The sequence below is a fragment of the Eschrichtius robustus genome, chromosome 4, assembly GCF_028021215.1.
Source record: "Eschrichtius robustus isolate mEscRob2 chromosome 4, mEscRob2.pri, whole genome shotgun sequence".
Taxonomy (NCBI): Eukaryota; Metazoa; Chordata; class Mammalia; order Artiodactyla; family Eschrichtiidae; genus Eschrichtius; species Eschrichtius robustus.
Window position 1 is genome coordinate 107,160,042 of NC_090827.1, and position 18,295 is coordinate 107,178,336.

The 18,295-nt window shown below is 39.9% G+C and overlaps 1 protein-coding gene across 7 annotated transcripts in view; it reads left to right on the forward strand.

The window, feature by feature from the left end:
* The first annotated feature begins 910 nt into the window (after positions 1–910).
* LCORL (ligand dependent nuclear receptor corepressor like) overlaps positions 911–18,295 on the forward strand; it is a 181,707-nt gene continuing 164,322 nt past the window's right edge. For all 7 annotated transcript variants that reach the window (XM_068543168.1, XM_068543172.1, XM_068543170.1 and 4 more), the window contains exon 1: positions 911–1,076. In XM_068543168.1, coding sequence (XP_068399269.1) covers positions 911–1,076 — 166 coding nt within the window. The remainder of the gene's footprint in view (positions 1,077–18,295) is intronic.

Below are 18,295 nucleotides of genomic sequence, written 5' to 3' on the forward strand. Positions count from 1 at the left end.
AATTTTCCCTAATCTTTACAAATATTCTCGCTTTCCGAGATGTCATCGCCCTGGAAACTGAAGTTACTGTGGGTTCTCTCTCTGGACATTTGGCAGTTATTTCGGATGCAGCCGAATGACCGGCTTGTTCCTTCCCAGCAGCGACGAGATCACAGTGACCCCCAAAAGTTTCCAGCACTTAAAGCACAAAGCGCAGCCCGAACCTTCAAGATACCGACAACTCTAGCGGCTTCCACCGCCTTTCTATCGTGGATCCTAAGGAAGTTAAGGTGGCTGGGTCAGACCCCGCAACGCGCGCAGCGCACTGTCCTGAGCGCTAAACCCACAAGCGGCACAGAGCTGAGAAGCCGAAGGCCAGGCTGCAAGCCCAAGTGTGCGAAGGGTACGGGAACGTGCCCATCCCTGGTGGACTACAAGAACCGGCATGCACCGCGCCGCGGCGGCAAGCTCCGCTTCGGGGCCCCAGCGCAAGGAGACCTGGGAAGTGAAGTCTCCGGGAGTCCGGACTCGCGTCGCGAAGACAGAAAGGAAGCGTTGCTAGTCCGCTCCATTAGCACGCCGGTTCCTGGCGGGGCTCCGAGCCTCTGGCTCCTGCTCAGGGTTTTCGCGGGCGGCGGGAGCGGTATGGCTCGCTTGAGTAAACTCCGGGGGGAGGGGAGAGAGGGGAGTAGATGGGGAGGCGGGGTCAGCGGAAGCGGCAGGTTGCTTCCTTCTCCTCACGCTCCCTCCCCGCCTCTCCCAGAGGGAGCGGTGGGAGGGGGAGGGAAGGGCAGAGGGAAGGTAGTGTGACACGTGTCAATCAACCCCCCTCCGGGGGGCGCGCGCTCCGGGGCTCGCGCCGAGGGCTCGCGCCCCTGCCTCGTGCCTGCGCCGCTCGTATGTAAATGAGGGCGCGTGACGCGGGACGCAGATGGACAAGGGAAGAGAGAGAATGGCCGCTGCCGCCGCCGCTGCTGCCGCCGCCGCCGCCGCCGCCGCCGCCGCCGCTCAGTGCCGGAGCCCTCGGTGCGCGGCGGAGAGGAGAGGATTCCGGCGGGAACTCGACTCTTGGCGCCACCGCCTCATGCACTGTGTAGGTAAGAGAGACACGGGCCGGGGCCCCGGCTCTGCGCGGCGACGGCTGCCGCAGCCCGAGGAGTTTGTGGCAGAGGGGTTTAGTTGAATCTCCCGTTCGGGTCAGTTCATTGGGGGAGCGAGATGGGAGCGGCGGCGGCGCGGCGGATCCGGCGATCGCCTTTTGTCTGGGGGCTCCTCGCCCGGCGCGGTCCGCGCTCCTTTCCCCTCCTCAGCTCTTTGGCTCCCCGGGAACTATTAGTTCGGACCCGCTCGCCGAGCCCCCGAGGAAACGGCTCGCTTGCGCTCTCCCCGAAACTCCTCGGCGCCCCTGGCCGCTCGCCGTCCACCCTGTCAAGAGGGAGGAAGCGGGCCGGTGGGTCGGCGCCCGGCCGGAGAGGAGCCGGCGGGCAGAGCTGGCGGGAGGAAGGCGGGCTGGTCCGCGCCCCCGCCGGGCGCACACACACCCCCTTCTGCCGCCGGGGTCCGGGCGGGCCGACGCGACCGGGTTCCCGGGGACGGGGATCTGAACGACCCCCGGGAGCTCGCGGGGCGGGGGCCGCGGGTGAGCCGGCTGGGGGCGAGGGGCGGCGGGGGCGTCGCCCGAGGGGCGGGGGCGCCCAACTCTGCCCTCTCGCGCTCGGCGGCGGCGGCGCCGTGTGTACTCCTTTAAGAAGGAGCCGCTCGAGCGCTGACGGTTGGGATTTGAAGTTCTTCCTCCCTCTTTGGAAGTCTGAACGGAGGGGGGGGGTGTTGCCATGGCGACGGCAACCCCCCCGTTCTCCTCGCGGACGCCCCGAAGACTCGGGTCCTCTTTTACTGTCATGTGATGGACCTTTCCTTGCACAGACACGCACATCGCCCTCCCCAACTCCTTCCTATCCCCGTTCTGCAATTCCGTCTTCCCTTTTGGTTGGGTCGGAATCTTTCTGCTTCAAACTTCTGGGCTCCGGGCTGTCATTCTGCGGGTTGCTCGGGGGTGGCGGGAGGTGGTGGGACCTCCCCACCTTGCCGCCGTCGCTATTTTGTCTGAGTAAGACGTGTGCGTGGAGCTGTTATCCAGCAGGTTGGATAACACCGAGTGGGCACCGAGGGGATAACGCGGTTTATGGGATGGGGTGTGTTGTGTTTGTTTTGGAAGGGGTTGATGGGTGGGAGAGTAGGAGAAGAGGTAGAGGGAAGGTTGCATTGTCTAAGGAGTGGATAGTGGCAGCAGCTTGCTCGACTGACAGTTAAATCTTGGCATTTGGAGTTGAGGAGTAACCTTAGTGCCCTAAGAAAACAACTCTCTTAACCTGTTTCCATCTGTTCTTGCGCCACCTCGCGCCCCTTTTCCCCAAGCCCCCTCAGATTTGTTTGGTTAGCGCCTGAAGATCTTTCTTGTTTTTCACTAGTGAAAAGGAGATCGTGGTAGGATAAACTAGTACAACTTCAAATCAGAAATGTGCACTGCAGAATACGGTGGATATAGGAAAACGTACGAGAAGGAAGTTTGCTCTGAGTAGGGGCATTTAAGTTATGTTAAAGCAATTCACTGTTTTACCCTTTAAAATATGTTTTGTTCTTCTCTAAGGAAACGTTCTAGGAAATAGCTTTAGTCAGGTATTCATAAGTGATTTTATCTCTTTTTAAAAAGTGTAAAAAAACCCTCACGGTATTCTTATATAAAAATTTTAAGCCAAGGGTTGCTGGTGCTTCCCGAATACAAAATGGACCCTGTTTTTATAATTGCTTATGTAAAGATCTCTTCCACTGACAACCTGTTTGAAAATTGTTGAGTTCGTTCAGTTAGAATCAGGCAGGATGATAGCATTGTAACACTGGCTCGAGATACTATTGTGTTAAGTTTTGCCGAGGCACAGTTATTTGACGGTGTCTTTGGACAATTTTTATATTTTAGAATACTTTGGTTTTTCTTTTTTCTCATCTTGCTTGTTTAGATGCATTAAGTATGGCTTTGTCTCACAAAAATATATGTGCTTTTGAAAAATAGTCGAATTTTAATTAAACACAAAATTAATTGGATTTGATGGAAAAAAGGGAAATAGGATGTCTTTCTGTCTTACCTACTTGGATACTCAAGTAGGATTGGAAGACATTGAAAATTGTGTTAATACTGTGTGTCTAATATGCAGTCTCTATATTACATTTTTAATGTAGTATACACTTGTATGGCATTTGAAAGAAAATTTTTTCCTGAGCTCTAACTATATTTGAGAATTGTTTCCCACAGTCCCAGTCCTAGTCAGGAGACCTAGGAAGATCCATCTCATAGTTTGTTTTTATCATGGTTGTTTTTTAAATAAACAATAAAACTCTCTTAAACAGGATATACACTGGTTGACTGGGTTTTTTTCAGTAGTCTATATGTGAAGCACCTACTCACAGTATGAATTGGGATTAAATGTATTTTGTGTAACTATTTTAAGTTACCTTTTGCTATTACTTTGTAAATATATTTGAAAAAAGCTGTATTCTTTTTACTTTGCATGTGTGTATGTGTGTGAATATATATATGTACTTCTGTATTGAATATTCATTGCTCTTATTGGATGAAATTATTTTTATAAAATATTCTTTCTGCCTTTGGGGAAGAAAATGATCCACAAGTCTTATTTTTAAATGAAATATGGAAATTGTAAGCAGTGTCTCAGGGCCTTACAGCAAATTAGTATTGAGCCAGTAGTGAAGTTTTAAAATCTCAGTTCTTAGCCTAAATCTTTAAAGTAATCTCATTCATTTTTTAAATAACATATATAAATATTCTAATTTTATGAGCAAAAAGTTCATTTTCCTTGCCATGACTGCTTGTAGTTAGCTAAGATGTTTAACTCTTGATATGGAAAATGATATTTACCTTTCTCTATTTGTGGAACTCATCTCTTTAGGTTAGGTTTATGGCTACTCTGTGATTTAATCCTGGTTTTTCTTTTTTATAATTGAAGAATTGTCCTGTAAGCTGTATGTCCCAATTAATAGCTTTATTTACAATGTGGTGCTTTTTACAATTTGATTTTTCTCTGTAGTCATCCTGTACTATGCTATACTTTTGAATATGTTCATCTAACAAATGTTTGAGTGCTTATTGGTTATAATAAATAGTATCCTAGTACTCAGCATGTTGAGTGATAACAGATATAGTCCTGGATCTTATGGAATTATATATGGAATATATAATTAGTATCTGATAAATCATAAAGTTTAAAGCAAACTCAAGTCCAGGATAAAAGAAATGCATTAGTATATTTTTAAACATTATCAGGACTTGTGTAGTCTATTAGGATATTTGATCTGGGAAATAAGTTTTCTGTTTTGTTTTAACTTTTAATTTTGATATAATTTCGAACTTACAAGAAAAGTTGGAAAAATAGTACCAGGAACTCCTCTATACCCTCACCCACATTCACCAATTGTATTACATTTTGCAGTATTTGCTTTATCATTCTTGCCTTATATCTATATCTTTTTTTTTTTTTCTGAACCATTTGAGGGTAATTTGGAGACATGATGCCTCTTTACCCCTAAATTTTTCAGTTATATTTCCTAAAGCCAAGGACGTTGGCTTACCTAACCACAGTATAGTTATTAAAACCAGGAAATATAACATTGACATACTATTAATGATACTGTTATTGAATTCATAATCCATATTCAGATTTTATCCATTTTACTTTATAAGCTTTTCCCCCCAGCTAGGATCATACATTGCATTTGGTTGTCATATCTCTTTTTAGTCTCTTTAAATCTGGAACACTTCCTCGGCCTTTCTTGTATTTCTTGACCTTGACATTTTTGAAAAGTACAGGAGAGTTATTTTGTAGAATGTCCCTCGATTTGAATTTGTCTGTTGTTTCCTCATGATTAGATTGGTTATGCATTTTTGGCAGGAATACCTCTGAAGAGATGTTCTGTTCTTCTTAATACATCATATCTTGAGATTCATAATGTTGTTTTGTCCCAGTGTTGGTGATGGTAGCTTTGAAAATTTGGTTAATGTGGTATTTTCCATATTTCTCCCTGAAAGTTACTATTTGTCCTTTTGTAATTAATATGTAATTTGTGGGAAAATACTTTGAGGAACAGGATATTTACATAGTCTCATCAAAACTTTACCCACAAGTTTTAACATCCATTCATGATTTTTCTAGCTTCATCATTCTGTAACTAGTAGCTGATATTCTGTCATAAAGCAGTCTATCCCATCTCCTCCTTTATTTATTTTGTTAGTTATTTTCATCTGTATGAACTCATGGGTTCTTATTTTATTCAGTGGTTAAATCCATTACTGTCATTATTTTGATTTCCAAATTGTCCCAGGTCTGGCCAGTGGGAGCCCCATCAAGCTGTTCCAGTGTTTTTGACAAATCACATGTCTCCCCAACCCCTCCCTGCCCAATGATTATTTTTGAGCACTTCCTTCCTGCCCAAACAAGATATTCCATGTTCATCTTGTACTTCACATGTCCCAGCCCTGACATCAGCCATTTTTCCAAGGAGCCCTCCATTCTTTTTAGTGGAAAATAGATTTAGATAACAAAATCTGAACATGAGGTGTCAGGACTGTTTTTAAACCCTATTTTTCTGATACAGAAGTTAATGATCAGTGTAACCAGTGTAACTGTTTTGCCTAAGGTTACAACAATAAAACAATGAAGATTTGATAAGAATCATTCTGTAAACTCCAACATACCATTGTTGTCCAGTAGAAATAAAATGGGTGCCAAATATATTATTTAAAATTTTCTAGTAGCCACATTAAAAAAGCATGTTTGATTTAGCCCAATATATTAAAAATATTTTAATATTAATCCATATAAAATTGTTGAGTTAGTTTACATTCTTTTTAAAACATTAAGTCTTTGAAATCAGTTATTATAGCATATCTCAGTTTGGACTAGCTACATTTCAGGTGCTTAGTAGCCTCATGTGGCAAATGGCTACCACATTGGACAGCACAGTTTTATAGTGTAGTGACTCCAGCCAAGGCTTGATTACCTTGGTACCACTTATTTCAAATCTGTTGATACTAACCAAACTGATAGCTTTCCCCAAATCTTTTATTCCCCAAATCTTTTATTTGAATGACGTAATATAGTGAATGGGAATATAGGCACTGGAGCTAGACTACCTGTGTTTGAACTCTAGCTCTCTAGCTGTTGCCACCTACCAGGGTGGACAAGTTACTTAACCTCTCTGCACTTCAGTTTCTTACCTGTAAATTGAAGATAATGAGGTTGTTCGAAAATTAATTGTGTTGATATATGTTAATATGTGTCTGTCATATTGAAAACATTCCGTAAACATTTGCTGTTATTATTATTTATACAGGTTATTAAAAGCTTTGAGCTTTATGTTTTTGCCAGTAGATTCTTTCTGGTGGGAATGCTGATGAATAATGAAGAGATCATGAGGCATGTTAGAGAAAAAGATAGTAAGGGCTTGAAAGATCTATATTCTAGGGTATTCTTGAGCCGTAGAGTCATGGAGTTTAAGAATCACAGTATAATCACTTAGCTTGATCTTCGCTTTTTATGTATAAGAAAAGCAAAAGACATTTGATGCCGTGCTACGTTGCAAGGAATGTTTTGGCTTTGTAGTAGCTGAATACAAGAAATTCGTTTAAATTCATTAAAAAAAAATCTGTATCATATTATATCATCTTGAACCTACTCTTTGTTGGTACCTACACTCTGTACTCTTCCTGTTAACCAACTCACTGTGTTAGAGTTCTACACTCTGCAGGTGTTTGCAGAGTAGACTTTTCCAAACTACCTGCCCCATTGATAATCAGCAGTATCAGGGGCAGAGGATATTCTCTTCCTCTATTTTTTAACCTCTGAAGAAGTTACGGGAGCACTTCATAGAGCTATAACACTTAAAGCTGGGATAGTCCAGGTAAATAAAGTTCTAGATAATCAACTTGACACTTCTTTCCGGCTGCTTCTTGCCTCCTACTCTTTTATTTTTCCACCAACTTCTACCTCATCTTGTCACTATTGCTATGTAAATTCTGGAAGAGTAGATTTACTTAGAAATCTGGATTTGATGAGAACTGGTATGAATGGGTCAACTACCCGAAAACTTTGCAGAACTGTCTTTTCAGGCACTAGCAAATTTTTTATCCATTAAAAAAGATGTGAATTAAAGCACTATCTAATAATATGTATCAGGCAAATGGAATCTATGATGATCATGAGTAGTTGGGTGGTAAAGACACATATCCAAATTTCTCTGTAAAATAGGCACATTGTGAATTTTGCATGTAAAGTTTGAAATTCTGTGTACTCTTGGATTATTGTATACTTGGAAGTTCTGCCACCCTTGGGTTCAAGCAGTATATTAATTTCGTATATTTGCATATGTTAGAAACAGGCTGTATGCTGGTCTGGGCATATCACATGTATTCTCCTCTCTGTGTGGTGCTGTCTCTTCCTGTCCGTGCTACTTCCCTTGGCTGGTTACATGTGTGTATCCCTTGTGTATCCCTCCCTGTTTGGCTGGGCACTGTGATAAGTTCCTGTTATGTCACCAGAAGTAGTTATTATGTATCCTCCATGCTCCCCTGGTTTATCTTTCAATCCTGATGTTTAATTCTTCTACCACTGTGCAGTCTTGGGAGGAGCAACAGAGGCATGTAGATTTTTGGATGTGCAATTTTTTCTTCCTTTTTGGTAAATCCAGTTTTTCAATTATAATATCATACGTTATTGAGGTTTAGAGTTTCTATCTTTTTCTTTTTTGATAATATTCCTTCTTTTTTGGGTGTGTGTGTGTATTTTATTCACCACAGAATATAGATAAGAGGGTGTGAATAGGCCCAGACCAACCTACTGCTACCATTAGGAAACTAATTAAGGTAACAATGCCATATTTGTATTTGAAGAGTGGCACTTTGCTCTTAATAAAGCTAATTAAAAATTTGTTTTGAGGATTTTTATGTTTTCTAGAAAACAACTTACAATGAAGAATCACTTTTCTATATCTCCTTTCCTTTTATATAGTTTTGCCATTAATTGGCAACAACCCTGCTTACTTATATTTGCTTCTTTGTTTTTCTTTTTTCTTTACCTTGATCTATTACCAAGTTATTATTATTTTCTTTACAATATCTCTTGGATTCAGTTTTTCAGATGAAGTGTTAAGCACTTGGGCCGATTTAGGTAAGACTCTAGTTTATATCAGTATCTGCATCATTGATTTTACTGTCCTTCAGTCTAGCTTATAACCTATATTAAATCATTATTTGGAATAGCTGCTTTGATTTTGTACTTTACAAAGCAGTAGTATCTCCCATTTGTCTTTTTTCATCAAACAAAAGCTCCTAACCATATCCAGTGAGTTGACCATAGTCCACCAGGCTTCTTCCCTGTTCATTTGCCTAGTTTCTTCTTTAGACAGCCCAGCCACTTTCATCTGCCTTTACTTCTGTTTTGTACACATGGCTCCAAATTCTTGAGTATCTTATTAATCATAACAGCTACCCTGCCTGCATCCTCAGTCTCCTTTAAAATTCAGTTGTATCCTAGAGTCTTTTCTAAAATATTTCTTGAAAAACTAGTTTGAGACTTTCTCTGTTAATTCAGATTGGCCAGTTCTTTTCTGATGGCTATGTGTAAGGTGTGTATGTAGGGAAAAAACTTTGTCCAGTAGTCTTCATATTTAAATGGTAAACTATTTAGTAAACAGTTTAGGGACAAGGGGCTAAGTCTTCACAAATGGTAAAAAGGATTAAGAATTGAAAGAACATAGTTCCTTTTTAGCCTCTATTGTTATAACCTTAGGCACGAGTCATTTCACTTTTCATAGATGGAAATCTACAGATAATAGATTTAGAGCTGTCCTTAAATGTTCACTATCTTTTGTTTTTATGAAAGGTGCTATAATACTTATATAGTAGTGGTTTCTGGGCTAAAAATATAAATTAAGGAATTACCAGCATAAAGGTGATATTTAAATCCTTGAAATGGATGAGACCACCTAAGGGTAAGGGATAGTACAACTAGAGAGGAGTACTCAGTACCGTGTCTTAAGGAATCTTAGCATTCCTTGGATGGAGGAAGAGGAGCCTCAAAGGAAAGCCACTGGACTTTTACACTGAAAAGTAAGGCCATTGGCTATGTCGGAAAACCAGGAGAGATGGTATTACCAAATCTGAGTGAAGAGTGTTAAAATAAGGAGGGATTGTTATATGTTGATGAGATGTCAAGTACTGTTAAACAGGGAAATGTGCATTGTTTTTGGCAGCATGGAAGTTCTTAGTGACCTTGACCGGATAAACTTCAGCAGAGTGGTAGGGATGGAAGCTATATTGTAATAGGTTAGAAAGTATTTAAGATGCGTGGAAGAGGAGAAACCATTTGAGAAGCTACATTTTGAGGAAGAACAGATGTATAGAGCAGTAATTGGAAGGGTGTGGTATCTAGGGATGTTTGTTTTATACATGGATAATAAGATGGAGAATACTTTTTTGAATTGATAATATCCATGATTACTTTATATGTTAATTAAGCTGAGACTTGATAGCAACAAAATGCTGAGAGATAAATTAGATAAATAGGATGGGCTTGGTTTGAATCACTGAATGTGAACTCTAAAATTGTTTCTTTTTCCCTTCAAAACATATTTTCCTAATTAAGTTCATCAAGTAAGATATGGTATGTAGCATTAGTGTGTTACACAGTTTAAAAGATTGATTTTTTCCAGTTAATTTACTGTTGCCAGTCAGTCATCAAATATCTTGAGTCCTACTGTGTGCTAGTTGATGGGAGTGTAATTCTATGTTTCTTCCTTAACCAGGTTCTGAACTAGAAACAGACTTAGGAATCAGGGATCAAAATGTTAGCTTTTTAGATGGTAAGGTTGTGTTGAAGAACCTGGCTTGTAGCTGAAGCCAGAATTAAGACAATATCATCCTGAATTGAACTTACCAACCTATCAAAGACAGAGCAGCTAGAGCTGCAGGCCTCTTCTACAATACAAGGAAGCTCTACCCCATGTGGTTTGCTTATAGGTAGGTAGGACCATCTAGGCAGAATGAACGGTAGGCTTGAACGTGCATGAAAAATGACCTTTAAAACATTAATCCATTCCACTAGGAACAACTATCAGCATGTTGCCGATACTAGTTATTCCTCTTTCCTTTGGTAGGATGAATAAGGGGTAGAGAAAAGGGCAGAAGCTTCTTCCAGAATACTTCCCCTAAAAACGTGATTAGGATAGGGAGAGGTGGGAACTGTGAGTTGGGTAAAAAAGCTAATTCCTACACTAGGAATTCTTTGCTTTTAAAGAGCTCACAGTTACCAGGGATGTTAAGTATTAGAGATGGCATAATATAATGGAAAGGCTTAGGAGACAGCAGTTAATTTTGATTTGAAGAATCTGAAATGACTAGGCTTCAAAGGATTGACTGAAAGCTGGGGTTGGCAGACTTTTTTTGTAAAGGGCTGGATGTAAATATTTTAGGCTCTGTGGGCCATATGGTCTTTATTGCAAGTACTCAACTCTGCTGTTGTAGCACAAAAGCAATCTATAAATGAATGAACATGGCTGTGTGCCAGTAACAAAATTATTTACAAAAATAGGCAGATTTGGTCTACTGGCTGTGGTTTGCTGATCCCTAAGTTAAATGATCCAGCAGAAAAGTAGGGTGGAAGGAACAGGTTGAAGGATAGTGTAAGCAAAGGTATAGAAGTCTAAGTAATGTATATTCTGAAAATATTCAGCACTCTAGTGTCACTGGAGTATAGGGTGGGAGTAGGAAGTAGGACTGAAAGTATAAATTATGGCATCTATAAGGAGGAAATTATAAGCCTTTGAAGTTTTTTTTTTTTTAATGGGTAATAAGCATGATCAGATAAGTCGGCTTATTTTCATTTTGAACATCTGCTGTTGGTTCAGGTTCGAGGGTTTTTTTATTTCTAATAGTTTTAAGAAGCTCAAATTTAAGCAGCCCTTTTAAGTCAAAACTGGGAAAATGAGCAATCTCCACTTCAATAAATTAATTAAGATATTGGATTGCTGAAGTACTCTCAGATGGCACCCTTCTTTTTTGCTTGGGTTCTGAACAACTTGAAAATTAAAACAAGGAGAAAGATGGAAGCAGAATATTACTTTTATTACTAATAGAGTCCAGGCTAGAGAAATAGATTGGTGAAGGAGTCAGGTGTTCTGGCTTAAGCCAATTTATCCACCCAGTGCTAGGCATACTAGGGAAGCAGAGCGGAATATGAGCTCTCTGTGAGTATGTTCTCCCGATAGCTACTCCCAAGGGTCTACCCAACTATTCTTTACAAAATCACCAATCAGATCAGTCACTTCTCTTCCCTAGGAGTGAAGAGAGGCTCAGATTGTGCTTATGACACATCCTTCCTCATAGAAACAGGGAGCAAGGAAAAGGTGTTACTCCTGTAACAATCAAGGCTAATTTTTGCAGAGTTGTATCTGGGCATAAGTGTACTGGAAACAATACAATTGTCATTATACTGAAAACAAGTCAAACTTACATATTCTAAATATTTTAAAAGATATTTAATTCTAGTGTTTGAAACACTTATATTTTTTAAACTCTCAAAATAAAATTGGTAGTTTTGTTTTTTTGATTAACTAGATTTTTCTACAGGCCTATGTAAGATACTTAAATAAAATGCATATTTGGCTAGAAAAGAAAGGCAAGACTTCCTTCTTTATCAATTTTCAATTGACTTTTTAAATTTAGAAGGAATTAATGTAAAAGAATTGACCACTGTTTCTTTAAGTGGAAAAAGCAGATACTTTGACAAATAGATTATCCTTTTAATTAGCTTGTATTATGGGTGCTTATGCAGTTTATTCACTGGTATCTCTCGTTCTTTTTTTTTTTTTTAAATGTCATCAGTCGTTCTTCCTTGTTCCCTTCTTCTTTCCTTTCGGAACGTTTCAGTACTGAAACCATCAGGTGGGACCAAACAAAGTGTCCACACTGGTTAGGGTATATGGGGGGAGGCGGCATGTCCTCTTGAAGGAGTGGGTATGTCAGAGCCTGGCAGGGTTGAGGAGGGTCCCCATGTGGGTTGATGGAGCTGGAGGTATGAGGAGCAGTCTGAATAGGAGGGGCACACTAGTGTAAGGTGTTGGAGCCCAAGCAGGGTCAGATCGGTATTTGGGAAGGTGAGTAACCTGGTACAGAGTAAGAGGGATAAGAGGGCATCTACTAGGAGGTGATGGCCACCAGGGGTGGCAGCAGAAAGGCATCTGTGTAGGAGGGTAGCCTGGTTTGGGTGTATTGAGCCTCAAGTTGGATATGGTGGGAGTCCATGGTTGGAGGCATCCCAGTGCGAGATCAGAACCTGAGGGTGGGGAGAGGAAGACATCCCAGTGGAGGATCAGCTCAATATGGGATATTAGTGCCTAGGCAAGATGAGGAGGATATTCTTGTAGGAGGAGTGCCAGGCACGAGGAATAGGGGAGGTTATACCCATGGAGGAAGTATGTGGGTGTTGGGGCAGAAAGGGGTAAAGAGAGCGTCCATGTGGGGATGGGGAAGCAGCCACAATGGGAGGCTGGTAACATACAGGGAGACTAGTCAAATAAATAACCTTAAGGATAATGGGAGCCAGCCTGTCACTGTCTGAGAAGGGAGTTACCATTATGGAAGTGGAAAAAACTAGAATGCTTTCTGTAGTGTTGGATTGGAAAAGAGATATTGGTATGTGAATTCATGGTTTTTCTTATATATAGATGTAGAATATAGAAATATATACTTATGCCCTAAACTGTTCACTGAGAAGGGACCTAGGAGCAGTGATACCCCAATAGCAGTGAACATGATGCTTCATTGTTAATTTCCTGATTTTAATGGTCATATTTGTAAGAGAATGCCTTTGTAGGAAACCCTTATTAAAGAATTCAAGGGTGATGGGTTATCATGTAGGCCATTTACTCTCAAATAGCTGGAAAAGTAAAAGTTCTTACCATACTTAAAACATTTTCTGTAAATTTAACATTGATACAAAGTAAAAATAAATATTTAAAAGCAGTGTCATTAGTCTAAATATTACATTCTCTTGAATTAATCACTTTCAGCCCTTAAAATCCCGTAGTTGGTAATATATAAACTGACTTACAGACTTTTCAACACTAAGAATTGCCTTTTGAAATAATGATAGCTAATGTCTATTGAATGCTTACCGTCGTGTGTTAGACACTGTGCTAATAAGCTTTTATTTGTATTAATCACATTTAATTTTCACATGTGAAATAGTACAATTTTTATCTTCATTTTACAGATGAAAAAACCAAGGCTTAGAGAAGCTGACTTGCCCAAGACTTTTCATCTAGAAAATATGAAGATAGAATTAACATATAAGTCTATATTACTCTTTTGGTGAAACCTAGTTTAAAAATTAGCAAGTCTGATCCTTCTTGCTTTCTGATCAGATAGTTGCATTTAAAACTTTAGTACCAGATCTGTTCTCTGTTTTATTTCAGAACTTTGAATTCAGGAGTAGGGAGAAGTATTCTGGGTCTAGACCTCCTTGGCCTTTTGTTCCTGGCCCTGGAATAAGAGAGAACCAGAGGCTTCTGTATTTGAATGCACATATTAGAGTTAAGTGTTCCCTTGAGATGGGTTAGTCAGGGAATAATATCCCCAAATTTCTTTCTTGGTCTTAACATTGGGAACGGGGGGGGGGGGGGGGGAGGTAAGAACATAGAGTTAGTGGGGCGAGGGATTTCCCCAGCATAGATTGTCAATGTTAAGTTTTAGTCTTGATGTAAAGATATACAGTTAACCCTCTATCCCAATTCCAAGAATGATGGCCATCCCCTTTCCAACTCTTTTGAACTTTTCCCAAGAATGGCAAGTGATCAGATAGAAATAGCTGATGACAATTTATTGTTTCATTTTAGCTATCCTTTGCCTGTGCTCCCCTTTACCCATTTAGTGTAGTATAGGAAAGTAGTGCCCTGGTAAAATATGTGTTTGGGTTGTTTTTTTTTTTTTTTTAACACTAATATTATGGCATCAGCTTAATCGTTACCTGTTTTTTCTCCTTTGTCTTATTATTTGACCTTCTAATATTTCTATTCTAGCACAGATATATACAGCTCATAAATGAAGTAAAATTTCCCTATGAATACAGATTAGCTTACTTACCTAACTTATCTTACTAAGTTATCTTAGTTAACTAATTTATCTTCATTCTTCTCCTCAGTCTGAACCCATAGGTGCTTTCATCCTCTGTCACAGAGTGAGTTTTTTCTGACTCTCATTCTTTAGACCTATTCTGAAATTGCTCTTTTGTTTTTTATCAAGAATAATTGGATTTTCAGTGTGGAAGGAAGCATGGCCATCTGCTATAATCCTTTCATACATCTCTTTTCTCTTCATAATGTTTTCAGTAAATATTTATGGGTCAGGCATTGTGCTAGGTGACTCATGCATTAGATTGTCTTTGTGAAGCATGGTCTTGTAGTGAAGACAAGCCTCTCCTACTCTGAAGTATGGTAAATGGTATAATAGAAGCACATACAGTATTAAAGTTGTGGTATAGAGAAGAATGATCAGGTTTCTTTGTATGGGTCCAGGAATGACTGTGGGACATGAGAAGAGAAAAGAGAAATAGAAGCTGAATCATGGAGAAACATCTAAGCAGAATATAACAATAATTATTATTATTTTAAATTATTTTATTTTACTGTTCATTAGGCATTAAGTGCTTAATTACACTAGAATTCATTTGATTTTCAAAACAGTCACATAAGTAGAAACTATTTTTATCATCCCCACTTTACAGATAAGGAAGTTAAGTAACTCACAGGTAGTGGAAAACCATTGAAGGATTTTAAAGCATGGGAGTGACGTAATTTAATTTGTGGTTTTATAAGATTACTTGGCCAGTAGAGTAATAGGAGAATAGGACAGGCAAATCAATCGGGAATGTCGGGATAGCCCAACCAAGAAATTATGAGGCTCTGAAATAAGAGTAGTGGTAGAAATGGAGGAGGGAGAAGAATTCAAGAGATATGTCATTACAACCAACAGATTTTAGTCATAGGTGAGCTGTGGGCATACAGAAAAAGGAGAAAATAGAGAATCATTTCCAGGCTTCTGTTTAAGAGGCCTATTGGATTGTGGGACCATTACCCAGGATAGGACATAGAGCGGTTTTCATATTTGAGATAGTAGCGTCAGTATATAGGCGTATCAATATCTAGGATCAACCATTAGGGTGTGCTAGTTTGCTGTAAGCCAGTTGTTGCAAGAATATGTACAGCAAGACCTCTAAGGAAACCAATCATACAGTGGAATATAGTAGAGTATAAATTCTGAGCTTTCTTAACTCAGAAATTTTGCGGCAGGAATGATGTGGCACCTCTGCATTCTTGAATTCTCAACATTTGTAGGTCCAGGGGTGGCTTTGGACCTTGATTATTATCATGTGTGGTGTTTTGTTTCCCTCCCCGCCCCCCCACAAATTTTATCCCTTATTATCTGTCAGGAAAATACAGCCTAGATAGACTTAGTAATTTTATGTTGTATTTTTTTGTTTAGTATGTGAATAACTTTATAATTATTATAAGTAATTTGGAAAGACTACCTGAAGTCAGTTTTCACAAATTGTGTCAAAGTCAGTAGAGTGAATGTAACATGGTTCACTATAGGTTTTAGACTTCCATAGCTTTGACATATAATGATTACTTCTTTAAACAAAACCCTAAACATTTCCTTGTGTCCCTCATTTTCTCTGTCTCCTCCCATTTATTAGCCTATCTCGATATTTGATTTACTTGATCTCCCTCCACTTGTATGTCTTTCAGGTACCCTAAATATAACATATCTAAAACTGAGCTTTTGATCTCCCTCTACCAAATACCAAATCTGTTCCTCTGGTTTTCTTCATCTCATTGTACCTAGTTTCACAAGTCAGAGACCTGGAAGTCATCTTTCACTTACTGTCCATCTCCTCTCCTATACCCAGTTCACCGATTATTATTTATTATGCTTCCAAATATATTTTTTAATTTGAATTTTATTTTATTTATTTATTTTTATACAGCAGGTTCTTATTAGTTATCTATTTTGTACATGTTAGTGTATATATGTCAATCCCAATCTCCTGATTCATCCCACCACCACCCACCCTCCCGCTTTCCCCTCTTGGTGTCCGTACATTTGTTCTCTACATCTGTGTCTCTATTTATGCCTTGCAAACCGGTTCATCGGTACCATTTTTCTAGATTCCATATATATGCGTTAATGTACGATATTTGTTTTTTTCTTTCTGCCTTACTTCACTCTGTATGACAGTCTATATGTCCATCCATGTCTCTACAAATGACCCAATTTCATTCCAACAGATGGCCAAGAGGCACATGAAAAGCTGCTCCACCTCACTAATTATTAGAGAAATGCAAATCAAAACTACAATGAGGGGGCTTCCCTGGTGGCGCAGTGGTTAAGAATCTGCCTGCGTAGTGGTTAAGAATGCAAGGGACACGGGTTCGAACCCTGGCCCGGGAAGATCCCACATGCCGCAGAGCAACTAAGCCCATGTACCACAACTACTGAGCCTGCACTCAAGAGCCCGCGAGCCACAACTACTGAGCCCACATTGCCACAACTACTGAAGCCTGCGTGCCTAGAGCCCGTGCTTCGCAACAAGAGAAGCCACTGCAATGAGAAGCCCGTGCACTGCAATGAAAAAGTAGCCCCTGCTCACCGCAACTAGAGAAAGCTCACACACAGAAACAATGACCCAACACAGCCAAAAATAAAAACAAACAAATAAATAAATACATTTATAGAAAAAAAAAAAACTACAATGAGGTATCACCTCACACCGGTTAGAATGGGCATCATCAAAATCTACAAACAACAAATGCTGGAGAGGGTGTGGAGGAAAGGGAACCCTCTTGCACTGCTGGTGGGAGTGTAAATTGATACAGCCACTATGGAGAACAGTATGGAGGTTCCTTAAAAAACTAAAAATAGAATTACCATATGACCCAGCAATCCCACTACTGGGCATATACCTAGAGAAAGCCATAATTCAAAAGGACACATGCACCCCAATGTTCACTGCAGCACTATTTACAATAGCCAGTCCATGGAAGCAACCTAAATGCCCATTGACAGATGAATGGGTAAAGAAGATGTGGTACATATATACAATGGAATATTACTCAGCCAAATATATCTTAAGTCCATTCTTTTCCCTCCATTTCCACTCCAGTCTAAGTAAACCTTACTTTTTTGCCTGGACTACTGCACAGATTCTTAATAGTTTCCCCTCTTCTGCTCTGATTCTTTTTAGTTTAATCTTGTGTCCTATAACAACAATCTGATGAAGTTTTTGCTCTATTCTCAACCCAACGATGACTTCCTTTTGCACCAGAGACAGAACCATGGAAGTCTGAGATATTGTTTTTTGGAAAATTATTATAGTATGCCCAAAAGTTGCAATGTGGCAGGAACCATGAGAGTACAAAAATTGACTTGAAGCCAGACTGTGAATGTTTCCCCCCCCCTAAGGAATTAGTCCTTATTCTGATATTTAATTGGGTGTCAATTGACATTTTTGTTAGTTTGCTTTTAAGTGGTGAAGTTCACAGGAGTGCCACTTTCCACATTTTATTCAGTGAATTTACTGTTGCAGTTATGTTTTATACCAGTCCTCTGCAGACACTGATTACTCTTTCTCTGGGGAAATCAAAAGTAGCTTTCCCAGGAGAATATTTGAAAGCTTGGTCGTAATTTATAAAAATCATTATGGGAAATTTTAAATATACAAAAAAGAAGAAGAAAGCATAATGAATCTCCATATTTCTGTGACCCAGCTTTAACAATTGTATTGTAGGTTCTGGACTAATTTTTAATAGTAGAATTTTTATTAAACAAAGCATTTTATATGTTGGTTGTCTGAATGCAGCAATCAATCCGTTCCATGTTCTAATGTGAACAAAGCCAGATTACACATTTTTTGTGGTAGTTGTGGGTTTATGCTAGAGTTGTGAAAAGCATCATGACATTTATGATATCTTACTGCTTGCTTTTAGGCTTAATATAAACTATTTTGGGTTCTTTATGGTTTGTTTATGAGCCAGAAAAGTTGAGCTCTGGACCCCAGAAGCTTACTCTTTTCTTCCCTTTCCTCCCTTCCCCTCCCTGCACCTCCCCTCCCTTCCCTCCCTTCCCCCTCCCATCTTTTTGTTCTGCTTTTTGAATGGCTGTAAAACCAATAAACCATTGCTGCTTATGTCTTGG